Source organism: Tachypleus tridentatus, chromosome 10 (genome assembly GCF_004210375.1).
Source record: "Tachypleus tridentatus isolate NWPU-2018 chromosome 10, ASM421037v1, whole genome shotgun sequence".
NCBI classification, from domain to species: domain Eukaryota; kingdom Metazoa; phylum Arthropoda; class Merostomata; order Xiphosura; family Limulidae; genus Tachypleus; species Tachypleus tridentatus.
The window spans coordinates 140,826,995-140,852,723 of record NC_134834.1 but is presented as its reverse complement, the minus strand read 5'-3'; the positions used below and the strand labels follow the sequence as shown (position 1 = coordinate 140,852,723).

Genomic DNA, 25,729 nt, shown 5'->3' with positions numbered 1-25,729 from the left:
CATATTTCACATGCAATCAAGAATGGTTATTTTTTTCATTTCTGATTTTATTTAAACATTTAATTATAATGCAACGTCAATGAAGCTATTCATTTCTTATGCAATTAGTACAGTCCTGAATTTCAAAGATTTTAAATTACTTGTTTGAACTTAATAATAACATTATGGCATTATCATATATATATATATATATATATTATATATTTGTGTCAGTGATACATAGAAAATGTAAATATATGTTCATTAAAAAGATAAATAAAACATGATTATTACCAACTGACCACATGAACATAAAGAAAAAATATGCATTTTGTGTTGTTAGACTCAACCACTTATTTGAGTAGAGCTTCTAAAGATGACAATAAGAAAAGGGAAAATTAAAATAAATAACCTTTTTAGCATTTAATAGGGAAAATGTGAACACTGAAATTAGCCTAAATACTAGCTGGTCAAAAGTTGAAGACCATACCAAAAAGAAGTCCTAAACAGGGTAGGAAATGCCCAACAAGAGGTCTCAGTAGTGAGTTGCACAACCGTCATTGTGAATAACTTCAAACATTCACTTTGGCATGGTTGATATAAACGTTTGCAGAAGGCTGGCTGGAATGTTATTCCACATGGTAAAGATGGCTTCATGAAGATCATGCACTATTTGGAATTGACATCCATTTCTATAGACTTCCCTTGCCATCCACACCCAAACATGTTCAATGGGGTTCAGTTTGGGTGATGGTCCAAAAGAATTACGTTATTCGCCATGAAAAATCCTTTGTCCTGCAGGAATTGTGGATTGCTGCGTTGTTCTGCTGAAAGATCTAGTCATTTCCAAACAAGTGAGGGCCTTCAGTCAATAAGAATGTTCTATCCAACATGCCAATGCAGCCAGCTGCTGTTTGAAGCCCCTGCATAACCTGAAGCTCCATTGTTCCATGGAAGGAGAAAGCACCCCAGATCATGGTGGAACCTCCATTTCTGGGTCGTGTAGAAAATGTCTCCGGTGGGATATCCTTATTGTGCCAGTGACGTTGGAAACCATCTGGACCATCCAGGTTAAATTTTTCTCATCAGAGAACAAAACCTTTGTCCACTTTTCTACATCCCATGTTTGGTGCTTCTCAGCAAAGTTTAACCGAGCTGTTTCGTGGTGTGGAAGAAGGCATAGCCTTTGAAGAAGTTTACAGTTTTTAAAGCCTTTCTCTTGTAGATGCCATTTTATTGTTCTTAAGATGCATTCTGCATCCCTAAGGGCCTTAATCTGGTTCGATGATTGGCTGGTGTCTTGCTGGACAATCCCTCGAATCTTCCTGCTCAACACTGGTGAAATTTTCTTGGGCCGACCACTTGAAATTCTTGTTCCCTATCCCTCAGGTTCTTTTAAGAAATTTGCAACAGCAGTTTTACTACATCCAATCTTACCAGTGATGGCACATTGAGAGAGACCTTGCTTTTGCAGCTCAACAATTCTGCCACATTCAAACTCTGTCAACTTTTTAGCCTTTACCATGTTTTTACTCAATGTAACACAGGAGATGTCAGTGGGAGATGTTGACAACGCTAATGCTTGAACACAAATGACTAAATTTTGTTATGTGTTTACCAATTAACGCTTCGTTTCAGTATGGTCTTAAACTTTTGACCACGTGGAATAACATTCCAGCCAGCCTTCTGCAAACGTTTATATCAACCATGCCAAAGTGAATGTTTGAAGTTATTCACAATGACGGTTGTGCAACTCACTACTGAGACCTCTTGTTGGGCATTTCCTACACTGTTTAGGACTTCTTTTTGCTATGGTCTTAAACTTTTGACCAGCTAGTATTTAGGCTAATTTCATAGTGTTAAAAAAGTTGTTTTTTTCCCCTTTTCTTATTTTCATCTTTCGAAGCTCTACTCAAATAAGTGGTTGAGTCTAACAATACAAAATGCATATTTTTTCTTTATGTTCATTGGCCTTAAGATTTTGGCCAGCAGTGTATATGCTGGGTGAGTCAAAATCCCCATTTTTTTTAACCACAGTTATGAAGTAGGTGTGGAATATAAAAAATCTGCTGACATAAGCTGATTAGGCATACTAGGGCCATTTCTAACCTAACATGATATAAAGTTCATATTAAGGTTAATCAAATGCTATACAAAACTATCAGTCTGAGGCAAAATGTGTCAATGCAATAGCCATAGTGCATAATGACATCTCAGAAATATTGTTTGCATTACACTATGTAACACAAATTTTGTTCCTGAATAGTACATGTTATTTCTTAATTGCTTATGTTGTAAAAGTACAGTGAATGTCCATTATTCTCTTCAAACTTTGCTTTTGTGACCTGGATAATGAAATTTAGAATTCAACTTATTTTCTATTAAAAAAAACGGGCAAAGTTGTACATTTTTATTTACATAAGTTTTGAATAAAACAACATATGAATCAAGATTTACATGTATTTATACTAAAGTTATACAAAAATGTTTAGAACTATTTTTACGAGATATGCAAGTGTAATGTAATTCACTTTCAAGTATCAGTCCCCAAATATAGTCTCCCATCATGTTTTTGATATACACTTCTTGGTAGTAACGTTCAAAGTCCAGTATATATCTTGGTGGAAGCGCTCACCTTGTTCCTCTGATTATGTTCCCATGCTCTCCTTGTATTTACCAAGATGAGTGTCAAGGATATGGACTTTCAGAGACATCCTGCAGCCCATTTTGCCATAGTTCTTTACTAGAACTTCAACCAGTTCCACATAATTTTCAGCCTTGTAACTGCCCAAGAAGATCAAAACCACTGTGACAAAACTGCCCCAAGCTTTTTTTTCTTTCCTACTGTGCTTCATGGGGAATTCTGTGCACTCCGGGGTCTTCTTTATTTGTGGTCCAACAATGACACCAGCTTTGACCCTTGCCTCAAGCTCCTTATTAAGTGTTGTGACAAATTGTTTCATAAGACCCAATTTTATGTGCAATAGTGGGAACAACACCTTCTTGAAGTCCACTAGTGGCTCACAGTTGACAATGTGCCTCCCCACAGAGAACGTCCTGACAGTGCTTCCTGTTGTAGTGAGCTGCAGTATCCCTACTGTATCAAAGGCAAAGATAACACGGAAACTTGGTAAAACTGCCTTGGAAACCCATTGGGAAATTCCACAATTTTGAAGTCTCCGATAACCTCCCAGCCATACTCATCATACTTCAAGGTTTCTAGCAAGATCTTGATGTTTAAATTTTAAAAGCATGCAATCAAAAACTGTCTGTCTTACCTTCTAATTATTTTGCAGTGCTAGTAGATAAAATGAGGTGCCCAGGGTTTATCTTCATCCCCAACAGGCATTTCGAAATATGCCTTGTAGTCTTCACACATTTTAGCAGATGCTGTCAGGGTACTTTTTCACTCTTGTCTTGATAAACTGGCCACATACATAGCAGAATGCTTGCAGCTTCTTGATGCCATCTCTGATAAAATCAAATAGGTCTGTGTGTTCACACAGGCAGATAGAAGTAAACTAAAGTGGTGAGTAGTGAGCCCCTGTGTGTGTGTGTGTGTGTGTGTGTTACTATGGAAAGTTCTACAACATTCTAAAAAGTTCAAGAAAATTCTCTATCAGCTACTCAGCACTGAATCATCCCATACCAAAAACTAGGTATGAACATAGACAGTTAAACATACAATCATGCAAGGATTTAACAGAAATATGCATTTTATAAACATCTTTTTCAACAAATTGTAAGAAATTATCAAATCATTTAAAAAATAAAGTCTTATATGTTCATTTTTATTATACCTGATATATATAAGCAAAGGTACCCATCCCCAGTGATTGGAAAAGATTAAGTTAATCTACTAACTTAAAATATTTTAAGAAGTTTAAAAAGGTTAACTGTGGTACACTTTAGTTTCACCTAGAGCCAAAGTATTGAGTTACTTATACAACCCACCTTAAAAAGTAATTGTTGAACATTTGAGTCATGCTAAGAGCTACTTGATAATAACATATGGTAAATATACATTTTTATTGTTTAAGTTACATCACATTTTGAATTATAAATGATAGTCTGACTACTTCCTAACAATTTAGTGTAGACTATCCTGCTTATTAGATAAAATTTGGCATCAATATTATTCATGCCAGTTCTGCCATTTCAAAACTGAATATTGAGCTCTGCCTGTGTGTTATTTTTAAAGAGGAGACGAACACTCAAACACACATCACAGTTTGCAATATGTGTGTGTGTGTCAACATGCACAAAATAATAAACATTAAAGAAACAGTTATTTTTGATTCAATCACTATAATGACAGACACTTGTTTTTGGAGATAAAGACAAGATTTGCCAAAAAAATGAATATGGATTAACTTTTAAGTTCCTGAACTCTTTCAATTATACAAGATTCTAGCTGTTTCATTATTACTTTATGGTACAAATAAAGCTGTTAACAAAATGGAATATGATGCTATCAAACTGTAACTGCATCTCTTGAACACTCATTATATGTATTTTCTCTTCCATGTACAGAAAATGTTAATTTCACACATATAGCAAACACAATGAAACAAAATCAACTTTTACACTTATTTTAATGCACAATGTAGTTTCACAGCAACAATCACCTGTGTCATTAATTGCTAATATAAACAAGTTTTCATAACAGTAATTGAACTGCCCTGGCAATTTCAAAGCTTACAGTTTACAGTTCATGATGCACATACCACTCATTAAGGTTGATGTAGCAATATATGTGAAATGAAAATCATGCATAGTTAAAAAACAAATCAAAACAGATTATGATTCTCTTGAAGAGTTTCCATTACAACTCTACTCTTGCAAAAAGGAACAAAAATAGAACAAAGTAGTGTCCATTTCTCACAGCCCAAGTCTTAGGGTGAAAGGCTCTACCTAGATATAAATAAATAGCCTTCCAAGAAAAAAGAAAATAACAAAAACATATAAACAAAGCTTATAACAAAATAGAATGGATCATTGGGGAAAAGAATTTAATACACAAATTATGAAGATGCAAGAAGAGAAGTCAGGCAACTGAAGAGCAACCATTCCACAGATGACCATATTTCAAAATGAAAAATAACAAGGACAAAAGGGTCATAAATAGAAAAGCCCCAGCCATGAGAAACACCATGAAAAAATATGACAAGTTTTGAACAAACTGAAGAACAAAAACCTAATTCTACAGACACTGACTCCAAAAAATGAAAAATACTGGTTGACTACTAAAAAGAAATGTCTAAGGATTTGGTAACATCCGACATACCCAAGGGGTAAGGAGCCAACTTCACTAACAAAGAACTGAATATAACAACCAGCCAAGATGCTGAAGATAAACACAATCATGGAAGAAGTACAAAAAATAATGGAACAGAATTATTCTGAAATAGACAAGAGGAGAGAACATGGCATAGTAGGCCTGGAAAAGAACTGAGCAACAGTACTGAAGAAGAAAGTCTGATAACAGAAAAAACAGTCATCAGAAAGATCACAATTCTACTGTGAATGAGCTAGCTGTTGACAATAAAAAGAAAAAAATCTAACATATGGCAAAAATACCATACTGATGTAAAATCCCCTGACACATACAAAATAAGTCACATGGAATGTGAGAATGTAGAGTATTATGGATAAGCAACATACATGACCTGCAAATAAGTAAAGGACATTCACAAATTTTGAGTAATGTTTTTTAACAGCATGAGTTAAAACTAAACAGGGAAACTAATCAGTATTTCATATTTGAAATGCAACTTTGTATGGAATTTGGAAGGAAATGGAAAAAAATCAGTTTGAGTTACAATAATTTACTCTTCAGTAACAAATGTGTAAATACAAAATATGGTTTGCAAAAAATGTTAATATTAAAGCTACATTAATCTTACCTTTAAACAGAGCTGACAGAGTTTTTCCTAAGACCATAGTTTCAAAATTTTCTCTGTTTACAGATGACCATACCATATGAGGCACACCAGCAAGTGTGCACCAAACTGCTTGTTTTGGAAGATTTAAAAATTGAGGCTTAATACATTTTACAACATCTTGATGACAGCATTCAGAATTGCCATAATCCACAAATAATACTTCATACTCCCCTGATGGCAAAACTTTAGTGACCAATGCTCGATACCAAGCACCGTCTTCACTAAACTGAGCTACACATGGAGTATCCTCTCTAGGATTTGTCAAAACTTCATCCTATGTATGGAAACAAAAAAGATGTACAAGTCATATAAAAATCATGCTTTAGAAAAACAACAGAGAAGACAATGCAAACAATAACAATATGGTTAAAAATTATAAGGCAGAAATTATAAAACATATCTTATTTAGGATTTGAAGTATCTGCAGAGGTGAAAACCTATATAGCAGTATTGATGCACCACATTTAACCTAATTTCACATTCCTCAGAAATTAACAAAAAAGAAACTGAGAAAGAAGCAAATCAGAATGCTTAAGAACCATAAATTCTCACATATACCACACCTGTCCCTGTCTGTGGCTTATTATGTGAGATGGCTTATTAGAAAAAAAAAAAGGGAAGTGACATACAAGAAATGAAGTTATCCAAATGAGCCAGCTCAAAAAATGGTCTAAAAGTCTGTGAAACTGTTAACTAATAAATTATAAATTTTAATATTCATAGTAATGCTATTGCATTTAACATATATTAAAAATGTACTATTCCCAACCAAAATTCTCAATAACAGTAACTCATAATTCACTCTAGTTATTCATTCAGCCTAAACTAATAAAAAAACTATCTACTTATAATAGGGCACTGACTGAGAAAAGAGACATACCAGAGCAAGCTACTGAAATTTTAATACACCTCACCCACGAGCTGAAAGGTAAAACATTATGATGGCACAATCAAAGGATATGCTGTTTTATAGAATGTGTATTTGCAATCAGAAGTGTGTTTACATGCTTCAATAAGCTATATGCATTCTACTTATTGCAGTAATAATAGTTGCAAACTACTAGAGAACATTTTATCATTTTTTAGAAAGAAAATGCATGGTAATGCTTATGGGTTTTTGTATATGTTTAATTAGGAAACTATATATTTAATTATGAAAAAAGAAAAATACTTAAGACCACATTTGCTAATTACCAGCAACATAAAGTGCTTTGAACTAAACAAGATCTCAGAGGTCTTACATCTATATTACGAACAGCTTAAACAAAAGTAAATTCACAAATTTTTACGGGTAAAAAGGACAAATTGATTGTCTTGTATAAGAATAAACATGATACTAAATTTATTCCCTTTGTAAAGAAAGTGATGAAAATGGTCATTTTTTTCTTTACTGAATAAAAATAAACTGTAATAATAAAAACAGCCACTTTATTTGAACATAACAAAATGACAGTTTAAAAGTGAAACTGAGCTGATAGTTTAATTCACAAATGAATAAGCTCTCTTTTATATGGAAGCTATTTTCATCACTTACTCTCACTAAGATTGAATAGATGGCTATACAACACTCACACAGCATGTATATAAACGACAGCTCAACTCATTCATATATTGAAGCCAGAACTCCATCAGGTTTGTTCAGCTTCAAAACTGCCATTAATCTTAAAAGTCAAAGAATTATGGAATACTGTTTTTCATTTAATTACTGAATGTAACATATCAGATTGTTGCATGTTACAATTTAAATATTAGTAAATTTCAACACAACCTATTACACTGTATGAACTTTTCAAGTTCTTTTAACTACCAGGCATCACCGTATATTAATGTTGTTGTTTTTTAATTGTGGGAAAAACCAGTTTGAATTATCAAAGTTTTTTCTGACTGGGAAATGAACTTATTCATACTCATAAATGTAGGATAAACAAAACCCAAGTTTTGATTAGATATAACAATTGTCCTTTCAATTTAATTTACTTTTTTTATTTATTCCAATACCAATATAACTTAGCTACCAGAATTGTTAATTCTTGAAATTACTTGCAGTCATGACTTCTAAATACATGTAGTTATGTAATATTTCACCAATTTTTTACACTTGAGATTCCACAGTACCAGCTCTCAGCAAGCCTAGAATAGTTATTTTTGTTCACATCCCATGTAAAATAGGTTTCTGGGTGATAATTTTGTTTACTCATACAACAAAATACACACAATTAGCCTCAGTAATATTGCACTGTAAAGCCACAAATTATCAAAATTCACAAATTTCTTGCAACTTATCATACTATACTGGAACTCTTGATTACACTTGGGGTTCCCAAACATTTTAGACCCTTGAAGCTTCACATTAAAAAAAAAATCCAGACCTTTAATAAAACAAATACATTAAAAATAGAAACAATCAGTCATTAGCACTGGATAAAATTTACTTCAAGCTTTTAGAATATAAATTTATTAAAAGTGTCAATATTCAAAAATAAATTTTTATTTCTTACTTGTTCAAAAAATTCTGCTTGCAAAATTTATATCAGTAAAAGTACAGTGTACTTATTTATTTATTAGTGGTTTGGATGGGCTTGCTTTTGTTCACAAAGTAGTTCAATATTTGGAGTTATGGTTGTTACTTGTAACAGCAAATCATCTTCAATATTTAGCCTGTTTCTAAATTTGGTCTTTGTAACTGTATACAGTGAAAATGTTTGCTCACAAAGATTTGTTGGAAAATGCATCACAATTTTCAAAGCTCTGTTACTTATTTCAGGGTATTCCATGGCGATTTGAATCCAAAATTGTGTAATTTCTTCATGCTGAAATTTTGTTTTTAGGATGTAATCAGTTGAAACTTCAAAGAGGCCTTCTTTCTCTTTCAAAGGCAAATCATTGGCATTTGCAGAGTCTACAAAGGTATTTTGAATCCACAGTAATTTTTCTAAATGAGGAGAAAAGTACTTCCTAACAGTTGTACACAAATTAGATATGTGCTGCAAGACTGAAACTTTTGCATATTCACTTAAGGAAATTTCATTCACAAGTAAAAAACTACTGAGATTTTCAAAGTAATCAAGTTCTTTCATAAGTTTTCATCCACCCCAGAGTTTTAGCTTACATCAAAGTGCTTCCATTTTACTCTGAGCTATGAAGTGTGTTACCCTGGTACCCTGCATTGTAGCATTCATTTCATTTAGATAGGCAAATAGGTCTGAAAGATAACTCACTCATTAACATTCTAAGATTTCTTCGCAGAGCCACAGATAACTATGGCGGAGCCCAAGGGCTCTGTGGAGCATAGTTTGAGAAACTGTGGATTACATGATGTTAGAAAAACTTATTTTATTACATGATGTGCAACCCTCAACTTTGTGAAATTTTTTATCATGCGTGTAAGTACACTTGCAACAAGGGTTATGATTTTCCTGTTTTACTGGAACAAAAGTTATAGTGCAAAAAGTTAAAATGTGAATGTGTGGATGAACTCATGTATATTATATCAAGCCTGAAGTGAAAGGGTTAATATTACCTGCAATATACAAGTCACTTCCTGACTATTCCTTCATCTATGTCACTGATGCAAATCAGAAAGATCAAATGTCTTAACATTGAGTCCTGAGGTACCCCATTTGTGACATTAATCCAGTTTGTCTGAACTCCATTTGAAACAACCGTCAGCTTTCTTCCATCCTGCCACTCTTTTACCTAATTTGCTAACTTACCCCCTACACCAATAGATAATTTTTTATGCCTTTTATGTGGCAGCTTCTCAAATGTTTTCTGAAAAGCCAGATACACCAAATCTGCACCCTTACCCTCATCTACCTGAGCAGTAACCCTTTAACCAAATGTCAAAAGATTTGTAAGGCAAGATTTTTTTCCTTAGTGAAATTATGTTGACTATTCTATAAAACTCTCAACTTTGTTAAATGACCTTGCAAAGCATCTTTTCACAGACTTTTCAAAGGTTCTTTCACAAATGATATAAGACTAAAAGATTTATAATTACTGGGACAATAGCTCTAGCTTTTGGCACTCAAAATATTATAACCTTTGATAATATCCAATCAGAAGTGTTACCATACCAAACTCTTATGAATCAATTCATAATGCAAGCTTTTATTTACCTAGCATACTCTCACCTTTGGAACAAGACTCCCATAAAACATTTCAAGATCAACAGCCAATGTCTCTAACTGTTTTCCTGCATTCTGAAGCTGGCAATAAAAACTGTTTGGGCTTGTAACTTCTGTCACCATCACAACATGATTTGATCCTGCAATAATTAAAGTGTTACAACTTAGGAACAATTCTGTTACATAACTTTTTCACAAAAGTTATAAATTGATATATATATATTTTTTTTATCAACATCGATACTCAAACCAAATACCCAAGAAGCTCGGACAGGATCTATTCTCTGTGAAAAATCTGATTGTTGATTGATTGATTGATTTAGTATTTTATGGCACAAAGCAGCTAGGCTATCTGCACCAAACGTCCGGTAAAAAGGTAAACATAAATTAAATGTAGTAAAATACAGAAAAGGAAATGAAGATAAAACAAAACATCATTGAAAAACAGAAAAAGCACCAATGTTGTCACCTAGTCTACAATGTGAAGAGAGAAAGCAGAGTAAAAGAAATTGTAAAGTACTTACTCTAGCAAAATGGTAATGATCATAACCTGCCAGGAAGACTAACAGTTAAGTTCAAGAACCACCGTCAGTCACCTGAAGTTGGCCTTTCCAGTCCTGGTTCCGGGTTATGTGTCATAGCAGCCATTATCAAAATGTAAAATAACAGAAGTTTTAAAAGACAAATAGCAAAATCGTAATAATGAGTAGCCAAATGTCCAGTAAAAAAGTAAAAGTAAAGTAAATGTAGTAAAATTTGTAAAAGTAAACAAAGGTAAAAACAAAACAGCAATTAAAAACAGAAAATTGCATAAAACTGATGTTGACATCCAGTCTATAAAGTTGTAAAGGACATCCTGTAGCAGAATGGTAATGATCATAACACGCCAGGAAGACTAACAGGCAAGTACCAGAACCACCGTCAGTTACCTGAAGTTGGTCTTTCCAGTCCTGGTTCCGGGTTATGCGTCATTATGGCCAGTACCAAAGGGTAAAGTAATAAAAGTTTAAAAGACATGCAGCAAAATTGGAATAACAACTTGCCAGGACGACTAACGGATAGTTCAAACAGCAACATTAGTCACCTGAAGTTGGCCTTTCCAGTCCTGGTGTCGAGTTATTTAATGTTCTGGCCATTTTTCAATGTCAAATTGAACAAGAGAGAATAAGACTTTAAAAGGGAACCACAATTAAAAAGGTGTAATGAATAAATATCAAACACTTAAATGAGGTTAAAAAGATTAATGGCCATTAAAAAACTAAAAACTTTATCAAGGTGGACAGAGTCACCATCACTAATAACACTGTCCAATGTTACAGATAAACCCTGGGAAAAAACATGTTTAAAATATTGCCGTTGTTGAGAATCTTAATGATGGCAAGAAAGTAAAATGTGGCTGATAGTGATTTGAGTGTTACACAAACTACACACTGGTGCATCAGTTCCAGATAAAAGAAAACGATGAGTTAAAAAACTGTGACCAATGAGTAGTCTAGTTAGAACAACTTCCTCCTTCCGAACCTTACTGAAGCTAGATGGCCAAAGCCCAATATAGGGTTTTATTTGAAAAAGCTTGTTGTCGCGTTGCTCACTCCAAGTGGACTGCCAGCTGGCACGAAGCCGAGCCTTGAATACAAGACCACAGTCAATGTATAGAATAGGCACAGTGCTGATAGTGCCGGAGCAGATAGATATAGCTGCCGTGTCTGCAAGCTCGTTCCCGCAAATACCAACATGGCCTGGTATCCAGAAAAACTGGACAGAAGTAGCAGTTAATGAGAAATGGGCCAGTCGGTTTTGAATATCAACGAGAACAGGGTGTGAGCCAACGTGTAGCAATTCCAGGGCCAGTATAGAACTAAGCGAGTCAGTATAAATAGTGCAGTTGGAGTACTGCTCAGCTTCAATATGATCCAGGGCAAGAGATATGGCATACAGTTCAGCAGTGAACACAGAAGCTGAAGAGAGGATTCTGCGCACAACCACCGAACCACAGCAAACGATAGCAGAGCCCACTGAATTACCTGATTTGGAACCATCTGTATAAATGGGAACGGAATAATTGTTTGAAAGATGTTCATTAAATAAATGATGATACTTCCAATCTGGAATATCTGCCTTTTTCAGATGACTGAAAGAAAGGTCACATTTGGGGACTGTAATAAGCCACACAGTCGTCTATTGATGGCTGATTCACGATGGCAGGATCAAGTTCCGCGAGAGCAGTGAATGTGGACTAGTCTGCCTGATCCAGCTTCCACCTGGGCACTTGGATAGGGTGGCATTGACCACGGCCAGTCTCTCTCAAAAGTATAGGAAAATGATCACTGCCTAGCGGATAATTGTCAACACTCCATGAAAAATGGGAGAATAATGAAGGGGAACAAACTGAGAGATCAACAGCGGCAAAGGACTGACTAGGTGCATGAAAATAAGTGGAAAAACCAGTATTGAAAAGAGAAAGATTGTGATCAGAGAGCATACACTCTACATACACTCTATATATCAGCACTTCCCCAGAGATGATGTCCATTAAAGTCCCCCAGGAGTAGAAAGGGAGACAGCAACTGTTCAACGAGAGCATCAAGATCTGATTGATCATATGTCTCTCCAGGGGACAGGTAGAGAGAACAAACAGTGATGGAATAACCCAAGGAAACACGGATGGCTACGGCCTCCAAGGCTGTGTTGAGTGACAAAGACAGGGTGGGCACATGCTGATCAACCAATAGTGCCACCCCTCCATCACACGTCCTGTCATTTCTGTACAGAGAAAACTGCCGAATGGTGAGAGTATCAGCAGGTTTTAGAAATGTTTCTTGTAAGGAAAGACACACGGGATGGTAGGAAGCAATCAGTGTTTTGATATCATCCAGACTAGAACGTAAACCTTGACAGTTCCATTGTATCAAGGTGGCCATTTTTAAAAATGGGTAGGCAAAGTGGCTGGAGAACCCTTCTGTGTACGACCACATCTTTCTTCCTTACTGTCCTTAGTCAGAGGAGGTCTACCAACCTCCATGGATCCTGCTCTGGGTCGATTGGGCAGGTCTTTGTTAGTGGAAGGGGATTCCAGTGACTGAGAACACGAACGAATGATTGTTTTACCTCTTGGGGTGGAAGAAAAAGACATATCAAAAGAAATGCCTGTATTTGAAACTGAAGGATTTGGATCTTGAGGTTTGTTGGAATGTATGAGACGAACAGAGATGGGTGTGGAAGTCAATTCATCAACCTTTTTAACCATGGAAGTCAAAAGGCTTTTCATTTGTTTTGAAAACGATTCTCTTGGAGGCACAGAGAGATCTGTATGCACTCCCACTGTAGTTGTGGAATGAAGTGCAGCAGCATATGTCCGAGATGGAGTGGCCATTGCAGTTGACACAGTGTGGGTCCATGTCACATTCATAGGCATTGTGGTCCTTGCCACTGCAACGAGCACATGTCAGGGAATCACAACATGATGTCTTTGAGTGGCCGAACCTCTGCCATTGGAAACATCGGAGAGGGTTTGGAACGTATGGCCGTACCCTGCAAATTAGATAACCTGCCTTGATGATGGCAGGTGCACGTGATGATGTAAATGTCAAAACAAGGGTATTTGTTGGCAGTGTAACTCTATCTTTGCGAGTGGAGATGTGCCTTACTGCAGAAACTCCTTGAGTGGAGAGACCAGCAAGAATCTCTGACTCTGGGACATTCTTCAAATCCCTCTCAACAATAACTCCTTGTGATGAATTCAAGGTAGCATGAGGGGTAACCTCAATAGGTATATCCCCAATTGCCTTTGAATTCAAGAGGAGTTCACTGTGGTGGGTTGTGGATGTTTCAACTAATATGTCTCCAGATCGAAGCTTCTTTACGGACTTTGGAGAGCCAGCAAGACCCTCTAGGCCCTTCTGAATAAAAAAAGGGGGGAAAATTGCCCTAAAGGTTTTTCTGAAAGAGAATGTAATATAAGAAAATGAGGTACGTGTGTTACAGATGTCGAAGATTGCTGCTCAGAGTCTTCAAGATGTGGTCGCTTACCTCTTGACTGTTTTTTCACTATTTTATTTAAATTTTTTGAAGGAGGATCCATAGGAAAAAAGAAAAATTTCGGTACCCACTGACCCCACCCACCATGGAGCCCTACGAGGGGATGCACTACAATGTCATGCAAGGACAATGCAGCAACGCCAGGGTTTCATGAGCACTATACCCAAACACCAGCATCAGGCACAATGTCCACAACACCCGTTGAGAACTTCCAACACTGGTACTTGGTTGACTCTAGCCCAAGTGGACCAGCCGATTGACCCAAGGGGGGCCACCCAAAGGCCGCCCATCTACAGGAATTCAAGGCCAAAGTGGTGTGTTAGGGTTGGACCCCTCAACCACCAGGATCCTCTCCTCCCCTTCACGGGTCACCACTCATGGCAAACACGTGGGTGGATGTTTCGATCCCAGAGAAGGTAACCAGACAGAACAGAACCTTCCCTGGGAGGTCCCCTCACCACGTACAGGAATCCACACTAAGGGGTGTGAAAAATCTGAGGTTTTAAGAGTGTAAAAAAACCCCTCAGTAGCAGTGGCACTATGACAGATTATGAAACCCTTCTTGCTCCAACTTAAAAATTCTCAACCCCTTTCTTTATAGATTTCTTGAAAAAACCAGTGATAATCTTGTAAATCCCTTAATCACTTATGAAGAGGATCTCAAGAGTATGTTAAGAAATACTGATATAAATAGTAATATTTCAAATAAAAAAACTAAGCTAATTTAATCAAACACTTTTCTTGACTATAGCACTCAAATTTCATCTTTACTATTATGGACTAAAGGTTGAGAACCACAGTTCTTTCTTTTTTTGACTTGCAAACACACAAACCAGTAGCAGATATTTGGAAATTATTAGCCTTTACAACACCTAAATCATGTCACAAACACATGTATCACATATACATACAGATTAGGGTGTTCCTTATATTTGAAAATTTTATTTCCAATACTCTTGCCCACTCATTCTGTTAAAAGACAAATAATTCACACCATATTTTATTCATAATAATTAATGTTTAGCATTACTTAAAGTAGATGAACCTTTACCTTGTAGCTTGCATGTTACTGCATATTTTGAATATTTTATAACATTCTGTAGTAATCCACATTATGCAGGATGTTCAAGAACATGTCACATACAAATAATAAATGCTGTCACTTTTTATTTCTAGAATGTTCTGTATGACACAACAGTAGTTTCTAAGATTCATTTGAGGGTATATAAACATTTGAGCAAAAGGATATTGAAACAAGAAGTAAGACTTCACTTTGGCTGATTGGTTTATAAAAAACTGAAGTAACTTGAAGCAAATTACCTTGAAATAGGCAAGTGCTGTGTGTGTAATTCTATTATTACAACACATTAAAGAAAACAGCCTGTGAAAGCTCAAAGGTTATGAACCTAGAGGTTGAAGCTTTTTGAAATAAGGAATGAATTTCAATTTATCCAGAATATTATCAAATTGTGATCCCAAGTTGGAAACACTACACACAGTTGAATGTGGTAAATGACAATGCTGCAAAGGGTTTGGGATTTAATAAGGAGTATAATGTCATCATAACAAAAAAACGAAAAGCAGAAACAATTATTCTTTTGAATTCTGCAGGGTCACAGAAGATATTTTCTGAAAACAAAAAAGAAACAATACAAATATAAATTTTGACTAACCATATCAAAATAATTTATAATATAATAATTATACTATTGTAAATGCAATAAAATTTCTTACTTTAAATAACTCATTTATCAAACATAAATGTTTTTCTATCACACAACACATTTGGTACTAGGGTTTTGCAATCTAGAGCTTCAACCTCATTGAATAACCTCTAAATATCTTCCAAAATGATAACATTTTTATAATGTAAGAGTATAAACATTTTGTGTAAGAAAGGGATTTTAATATATTCTTCACAAAAGCAATTAATTTTTGGTAACATTATATTACTTATGTAAAACTAAACAATGTCAAAATGTAGTTTTGATGCATTCTATTCCACTGCAACTTTATCAGGGCTGTGGTTGTCATACAAGTTCTAGATTTACATATCCAAAACTGTTTTAATACAACACTCAACAATTTACATATTTTTTGGGTTCAACAAGGTCAGAAACTAGTATAAACAAAATTATCTAAAATAACTGAAAGGTGCACTAGCACTCTCTGTGAAAGGATATCACAAATACCCTTAGCAATACAAAAGCCATCTGAATTTTCTTCTCTACAGGTCATCATAAGCTAGGTATGAAGAGCTACTTGGCATAGTTGCACTTTTGTCAGTGTATACACTGCTTTTCAGCTATTCATGGTGTCCCAAAGTCAAAAAACCAAATAGCCACAACCAAGATATCTAATCTTTGTTCATCATCATCTTTTTTCAATAAGACTAGCATCCTAGTTGTAGCAGTAATAATAATTTTATCTTCATTTGACAGAGCTAAATGGTCTTCACAATCTCAGCCTTCCTTTTTATTGTTATTCTCAGTAGTTCATGTACACCACCTTATATTAAAAAAAATGTAAATGGGATGAAGGCCTATAAAGCAGAAATTTTAGTCTCCATATGAAGCAGAGATGACTCAGTTTTATGTGATAATTTAGCTGGATCAAGTGATATGTCCACTTCCATCCCTGTCTTGTTTGGTTTTCTTTTCAAGTTTGGTAATCAGCCCTATATGGCTTTTTTATTTAGCAATAACTTTTCTTCCTAATACTTGTTGAAAAATGTAATGAAATTGGAAGGGAAGGGGGGTTAAAATGATACAAAGTAAGATTTAGTAAGAAAATGGCATAGTGTTTAACATTTTAACAGAAAACTCCAATAACTATAACATTTTAACAGAAAACTCTGATAGCATATTCCATTTGTCAATTCAACACTATCTCTAATATCAACCTCTTTCAATTCCCTATCACCTTAAAAAGTTTTTGCTCAGGAGCACTGTTTATCCAGCACCTTGAATTTTCATGTTGAAAAGCTACTCTTGTCTTTATTGTTGTACAAATTGTAATAAAAAAGTTAAATAGGAATTATCACACCTACCATTTTTCATGTCATGATGTTTTCAATCTCTCCTTTTCTCATGATGTCTCTTAAAAACTCTGTTGTCTATATATGTTTTTCCACAACATTTCTTTTGTCTTGGCCCACTTTAGAATGATTTCATTACTGGTGTGTTCCATGATATTTTAAGCATTTCTCTTTAAAACCACATTTCTAATGCATAGATGCATTTCTTCATTGCTGGTGATACTGTCCAACATTCAGAACCACAGAGAGGGACTGAATGAACACAGCATTGTAGAACTGTCAGTTGTGTTTATATTTTCAATTGCTATACCTATTTGCCTTTTGATTTCGTGATTGCATTTTCCATCTGATGATATGTAGCTTCAATTAAAACTACATTGTATGCAAATAAATCCAATTTTTTTTAATAACACATTTTACTAAAGATTTATTCATGAATTTACAAAGCCTTAAATGAGTCAGTCTTCAGGAATTTGTGATTATTCATGCTGAGAACAGTAAAAAAAACTTTTCATCTTGGAGTTTCAAACAGCATCTGGAACCTCCTGAACTAATGACAATGCTTTTTTTTGGTAAACTTCATTACACCTCTTAGTTCCTACAGTCTAGCATTAACTTTAGCAAAATAATCAATATATGGTGAAATAAAACTTTAAAATACAATGAATAATGACTTTTTCCCTCTGCATTGACAACAGTAATGAGAAAATTCCAGTTTCAACTGCTTTGTTCATCTTTTCACACCTCATTCCTTTTAGTTTTACGTGTTTTTTTTGCTGTTGTTTGTATCTGGGAAATAATAACTGTTATGAGAAAAACAGTAAGTCACAGTAGAACTAATATGAGGTTTTATGTTACATGTGCAAAAGTTGATAAGATTTTGATTACTTTTGTTGCAAAATGTATATTCATAAATAAAATATATAATAAATAAAAACAAGGACTTGTAGTACTTACTGCTACCTAAATCCTCATTACACTCGAATAAAAACTTCAGATATTCTTCCATAAGCATTATTAAGGCTCACAAATTTAAGCATCCAAAAGAATAATTCATACAACTATCTAATGAGCACTTTAGAACATAAAATGTTTATCAATCATTATAATGAAATATTCCAAAACTAGTTTAGTTCATCTAATTTCTGAAGTAAACTATTAATAAGTTTAGAAAATTCCTTCAGTGCTTTGAACAATAAAATATAACCACAACCAACCAAACAATTCCCCTAACTAATGGTTAACAGAAGATAAATAACTCTCAAGACTTATGCTGATGAGAACCTGTTCTTTTTGTGAGTTATAACAATGTCTATCAGACATGCAAAGTGGATTGACAAATAATCTTGAAAAATCATAGTAAGATAGGGGTCTTCTAAGGTTTTTAACAAATTTACTGATACATCAATGAATCAAAAAGGTAATAGATTCAAATTTTAAGTGTAATCAAAAACACTTTAGATGTAAAAAAAAAAAATGTGTAGCTAAAAAAGAACTAATCCAATGACTTAAAAGAATGAAATCAAAACTGGCACCCAAACTAGTACTTCTGAGAGGGCAGATAGTAAATTATCTTATTTATCAAGCGAGTTAAAATGTAAACAAGTTTGATATTTACAATTCCCTAGATAACACTGTGAGTAACTAAAACTGAACAAAATTAGTACTGCAAAGTTGTGTGTTTTAGCAAATTTCACATTTCTTGAAAGGACATAAAAAGAAAATATAACATTTTCCTAAAAGTTAGTTAACATATAGAGGAATTTTAATGTTTCAATGCCACAACATTTTGATTCAGGTACCAAAGAAATATTTTTGGCTCTCTCATAACCATATATAAATACAAATAAATTATTATGTATGGTAGTATTTAAAAGTACAGACTGTGATGAAACAAAACAGCAGTCAAAACAATTTCTCATTCAAAAACTACCTTTAAAATGTCTGAACACTAAGAATGACAATTTTACAGTATTTGCTGAGTAAAACTAAAGCCACTAAAATTGAAATGTCTTTATGAAGTGAATCAAAATTTCAATAAATCTTGAATGACTCGTCCAGACAAGCATAAAGATAAAATAACAAACCTTATCACTCCGATTATTTCAAAGTTATCTTCCTTTTGTGGTTCCATTGATTCCTTTCTTGTACTTAAAAGATACTTGTGTGTGTGTCACAGGGATGAGTGGAATTCAACAGAATTTTTGCATGACCAGTTGAGCTCTAGCACACAAGCATGCCAAGAAAGTGTGATTACAGCAAGTTCAGACTATCCAGTATGTCTGACCTCACTCAACTGGACAGGCCAGAAATTGGGGTGACAGACCTGTCCTGCTACAGTTGAGCACACTAGCTGTTTGAGAAGCAACACTACTGATTTACTTCTCACTGTATCATGCTGTACACAATCACTCTACAAGGTCTACCACCCCAACAGTTAGGAACTGATAAGTAGCAAGGGTCTCCAGTGTCCTACTTGAAGAAAGGGAGAATCATATTGAAAGTACATGGGGAAGTGCCAAAATTCCCATTAAATGCCTGTTGGAAAGGTCCTTCATTAGAAAATATGCAAGTGGTGACCACAATACCCTATTAAAAAGAAAAAAACTGACATGTGCAATCCAAAGAAATAGGCAGCCACTTAAATTGTGCCAGGTTTTTTTTTCCTTAATAGTTCAAAGAAGGCACAGGTTGGATGGAGCAATTCTAGGAAATATAGCCTAGAATGTAGCATCAGGCATTTAGCAGGATCATATAAATAGAAGAAAATGAACTTACCTTTTATAAGGATGTTGTGTATATTATTTATTTTCATACAGATAGGGATCAAAGCACATCATCACATTTTGTAGATTTACATTAAAAATTTTATTAAATTACTATTTTTAGAATGCTAATAAGTTTGGAATCAAATTATAATTTGTAATTCAAGTTTTAGAATAAATTCATTATTTAATTTTAGTTCGAAAACATTACTATATAATTTTTTGTATTACTTGACACATCATCTGCTTTTGCTCAGGCTACAATGATGCCTACAATACAAAATTTACAGTTTTCAAAGAATTAGATACTCAAATTACCAAGCTAGAATATAAAAACTGAATAAGAAACTCCTACCTTCTATACTCACTGAAATATCATCATATTTAGTGAGTCCACCACAGTGGCTCTATCCATCTCATTGTTTGAAAACACTTCACTTATATTCACTTCCCTTAAGTATGTATTTATAACCAATTAAAAGCACTCATTTTGAACTACGTAGTCCTGTAGGTCTTCCTAAAGCACTTAAATGAATAAAGTTGTTTTAACCACTATGATGAAGGCAATATGATGAGCAGAAATGATATTTTTTAAAGAACCAAATAGAACTTAATTTACAGTGACATGTTGTAGTACCAGTGTAGTAATTCATGAGTTTTTATTTCAAAAATGCATATATAAATCCTATAAATATTTTTTTTTATATCCTCACATTCACACGCTTTTGTGGCTGGGAACTAATTCTATGGAATTCCCTAAATTAATTGTTGGAAAAGGTTTATAAGAAGATTTCTGAAATAGTTTCACCTTGAAAATGAATAAATATATGGTTTGTGCATAATGTTACAAATATTCTTCATAGCTCCTTGACCAATCTCAAGTACTTTGTGCATAAACTAATAACCAGTACAAGATTTGCAGGTGACTCTGAAACAAATGTTCTTGCTACTTTTATATTTATGTATTAAATAAGACACAAGTAAATATTAGTTACTATAACTTGTTACTGAAAATGATAAATAATATTTTATTTCTCACCAATCTCAACCTTAGGCAATTTGAAGCCTCTAATACTGGAAGGTACAGGTTTTTGTAAAGATGGCCCTTCATGCTGTCTCATGATTTCCAGTATTGTCACATTCCCTGAAAAATCTTCCATCAGTTCTACTTCATACACTTCTTCTCTCTTTTGTAGCACTCGAACCTGAAGAACATTATCTTGCATTAAGTCTCGCAGTTTATCTGAAGGTGCTCTTGGTGGACAGTTGACCAAGCTGAAGTATAATCCTTGTTGTGGTAATACAGAAAATTTTGGAAGAAGTTTGTACAGTGATTTTATATCTTTTTGTTCTCCATTTCCATAGTCAATGAATAATACCTCGCAGGAAGCCCCAGAAACACTCTTCAATTTTCCACGATAGAAATGCCCATCTTCAGAAAATACAGTACAAGCAAAATCTCCAACTTTTGGATTGGGAAGTGTTTCAGGAGACCCACTACTGTAAAAGTAGTTTAGCTGCTCCTGAAACTGTTCCAACTCCTTTAAAGAATATTTTGACAACTGTCCAAAAAAATGAGTTGGTGATTCAAAGTGTGATATATAAACAGTTTCAATCTCTTCAACTGGAGAAACTGGTACTGTTACTTGGTTTAAAGAAGAAACAAACATTATTATTTTTTCATTAATATCAACTGGTGGATTGGTTGTCATATTATACATCAAAACTTCATGGATGCCATTATTAGTTATATTTTTTACTTTTATTACACCAACATTATCAAGGGTTAATTCTTCAAAAAATTCCACAACTTTCTGACACTCTAGGGTAGATCTATTCAATGCTTCTGTTCCAAACAATGAACACTGAATAGCTTGAGCAGGCATATTTTGCAAAACTGGTTTTAAACATTTGACATTTTCCAAATCTGTAACTTCAGAATTTCCATAATCAATAAACCAAACTTTCACTTTATTATCCTGGAAAACAGACATTATTTCTCCCCTATACCATTCAGAATCCTCTGAGAAACAAGCACATACTGGTCGACCAATCCAACACTCTTCAGCTAACAAATGGTGTGATAAATTATCAGCGCCTTTGTAGACACTTGCAATCTCAGCCACTACTGCCTCAATTTTAGAAGTTTCTTGAGCTAGCTGGCAATAAAAATTACTAGGACTCTGAATGTATGATACTCTAACTTCATGGGCTGTTTCACCCATTAAACTGGTTCTATTATACTTTAAACAGTTTGGACGTATTGACGTAACTGGAACTGCAATATTTCTTCCATTAACACATAAAGTAACAATGTAAGACCCATTATCATGATGAACTACAGAACAAAGTACTTGTTTGTTACAGGTAGATTCTACAAGCTCTGTGGTGTTAATGGTGCAATCACTGCCAAGAGAACATTCAATAGCTTGTGCTGGTAATGTCATAAATTCCCATGGAAGTTGGAACAGCTCTGGAAATCTTATTGTTTCAGAATTTCCAAAGTCCACAAAAAAAACCTTACATTTAACTCCAGTCACTCCACAGACCACTCCTCTGTAGTAGCTCTCATCACTTCTTGCAATACATGGAGTTCCCAAAGAAAACTGGTATAAGGGTTTCAACCCATTTCTTGAAGCAACTAATTCATTAAGTGCATCCATCAGTGAATTTAGATCTGATTTCTTCTCCACTAACTGAATGTAAAATTTTTGTGTGGATTCAACATGTGACACATAAACTTGATGTTGTTTAGTTACATCAAATGGCATTGCTCTGAGTCCATCACCACCTGATCTATAATTACTGTGTGGAATTGCAAAACCATTTGCAACTAAAATACAAGCAATTGGAAGTCTGACAACTACACTTTCTCCTAACCTACCAAGAATAATTCCAACAACCTCTTTCATTAACATTTGTTCTTCAAAAAAAACAATAGATGTTTGATTCCAAACTCCATCTGATTCAGATGGGACTACATCTGCAAGGAAGCATTCAACAGCTTGAGGGTGATATGGGAAATGCTTTTCCTCAATCTGACGTACATCTCCAACAGACACAACATCTACATTTCCATAATCAATGTATTGCACTGCAACAACTGATCCATTATTAGATGGTAAAGCAACTACTTTAGCTCTATACCATTTGCCATCTCTGAACGACCTGGCACAGCACAGGGATCCTAAGGGTAGCTGGCACTGATGAAGAAACCCTGGAGCATCTTTTAACAACTGATGATACTGTGTAAGAATATCAGTAATCTCCTGCATTGCTTTCAAGTCAAACTGGGCCCAAAACTTCAACAATTTCCCCTGTTCATGAATGACATTAGTAATTCGAAGTGTGCATTCTTGAGGAAATGAATTAGACGCCATAGTTTTGATTCATTTACTCCTTAGCACAATTACTTTGTGTTCAAACTGTTGGTTATCAATATCAGCAGTAGCGGTACCAATACGATGGCAAACATAATCTCAAACCATAGTTCTTATCTTCAGCTAAGCAAGCAAGTCACTGACAATAACAGTTGCTGAAGTTACCCGAACAACACAGTTAATTTCAGTTTCAATCCATCATTTTTATCGCATAATGAGTTTTAAAATGTCTTTACCATGTGACGACTCCTAAAACTGGTGAAAATTTAGCTTCTTTCAACACGCAAAAACTTTAAGTAGAAAATACGATTTAATGGTTGCTCATAAATAAACCTGTTATTATTAACCATTCAAAATCAAACCGTAAAACACAAACACCACTCTCATCAGTACAATACAGATTTCATCTGACGCACAACTTCAACACAAGAACCCGGGAACGACGTACAGTTTTAATTACCAGTTGACAACAAAATTATGAAACACTAAAATAATGTTGTACAATACCCAATAAAAGAGAAAATATATTCTTTGTATATCAATATTAATATAATTTATACTAAGATCCCTGAAAAATAACGTGTAGTTGCTTTACTAAAATATTAGTTTGTTTTTTTTTAAATAGTGATTTTGTTCTGTTGGATGAATTTATTAATAAGCGCAAAGCTACGTAACAGGTCATAACATTCATAATGACGAGAAACCCACTTTAAGCAAAGGCCCGGCATGGCCAAGCGTGTTAAGGCGTGCGACTCGTAATCTGAGGGTCGCGGGTTCGCATCACCGTCGTGCCAAACATGCTCGCCCTTTTAGCCGTGGGGATGTTATTTAGTGACGGTCAATCCCACTTTTCGTTTGTAAAAGAGTAGCCCAACTCTTGGGCTTAGAAGATGACCTAAGAATGTCGAAACGTTGTTCTGTACTTTATTTTAATTAAAGTACAAATACCCATACCAGCCTTCTTTAGAATACTGGTTATCTCATTTTGTGCTGTGCCCACAACGACTGTTAAACCCAAATATTTAATAAAATAAACCATTTACCATTGAAATGCTTGGGGAGCTATTGAACTTGGTCTCAACCACATGGCCATGCCGAATTTGCAAGTTTACAAAGAATATCATTCCTGGGCCAGATAAATATTTCCCCGAGGATTTTGAAGGGGTTTAAAGATCGAAAATATGTACCAGGTATTACTATTTGTTTGTCAGTCTTTGATTATATTTGTTTGTCAGTCTTTGATTAATGAGCAGGTAGCAGAGAATTGAAACTGATGTAACTCCGCTTTTCCAGGGAGGTGGTAAATATTGTTTCAGTTTTTTTAGATCCATTAGTCTTAGATCAGTTGTGGGAGAAGAAGCGTTGCAAAGACATTTAACAAAGTTTAGAATTTTATTGAAGAGTCAAAATGGTTCCACTAAGACAAAAATTTTGTTACTAATATTTCCAAAATCCCAGAATATACAACGAAGTTTCGAAAAACTGTATTTCTTCTACATATTTTGTCCCACTCTGCCAGTAGAACAGCAGCACATCTGCGGACTTACACTTCTAAAAACTGGGTTTACATACTCATGATTGGCATAGTACAGATAGCCCACTATGCAGCTTTGTGACTGACTACAAACAAACTTTTTGTGTTCATTATCATAAATTAAATTTATATTTTATGTACGTTTTCCGCCATTGTTTAGTTGAAATGTACTGTGACTTTGGAGCTTCTTTGTGAAAAAAACTATAATTCTGTCGTCAGATAGCAAATAAAAGTACAAAAGAAAAAGAGACTTATTTGTGGTTTAGTGTTAAGCTACATATGAAGCTATCTATGCTGTGAACGCTGCAATTAAACAATCTCGATTTTTAGTTTTATAAACCCTAAGATATACTGCTGGGTCATCAAGGGCAAGGAAAAGTTAAAACCAGATATTTGAAAGATATGGTAATTGTTTGTTTAATGAAGACGAAGCTATCAATGCTATCTGTATCAGTCCATAATTCTAAAATGCCAACCAGAAGAAACAAAATTAGCGTGAAGCACCAACTATTTTAACAACAAATACTTGGATTGACTCTTGTATTGTAACTTCACTACAGCTAAAAGAGTAAACAATTTTCGATGCTAGGATTTCATTCCATAACTCGTACTATAAAAGCGAAGTGGTTTAAACATTAGGGTAACTCCAAATTGGTTATTACAGTCGAAAAAACTCAGCAACAACCGTCATGGTTACCCATCAGTTGGACTAGCCTACTCGGGCACTTTCACTGTGTCTTGCTGGACCCAAAAAACCCATAATGGCTTTCTGTAAGTAGACTTGAATATACCTGGACCTATCAGTAGGTTACAACAAGAATTGTCTATATGGTACATATACCACCATAATATTAGACCACGGGACATGCACCGCAGCAAACGCTGATGTATTCACCTGGAAATTGCCTGGAACGATGGAAGCAA

General features: G+C 34.6%; 1 protein-coding gene across 1 annotated transcript in view; it reads right to left on the bottom strand.

The window, feature by feature from the left end:
• Nucleotides 1-23,702, bottom strand: part of LOC143230461 (uncharacterized) — a 43,293-nt gene extending 19,591 nt beyond the window's left edge. The window contains exons 1-3 of the mRNA XM_076464060.1: nucleotides 20,931-23,702; nucleotides 10,058-10,191; nucleotides 5,886-6,198 (exon numbers count right to left, since the gene is read on the bottom strand). Coding sequence (XP_076320175.1) covers nucleotides 5,886-6,198; nucleotides 10,058-10,191; nucleotides 20,931-23,271 — 2,788 coding nt within the window. The 5' untranslated portion in view covers nucleotides 23,272-23,702. The remainder of the gene's footprint in view (nucleotides 1-5,885; nucleotides 6,199-10,057; nucleotides 10,192-20,930) is intronic.
• Between the last annotated feature and the right edge of the window lie 2,027 nt (nucleotides 23,703-25,729).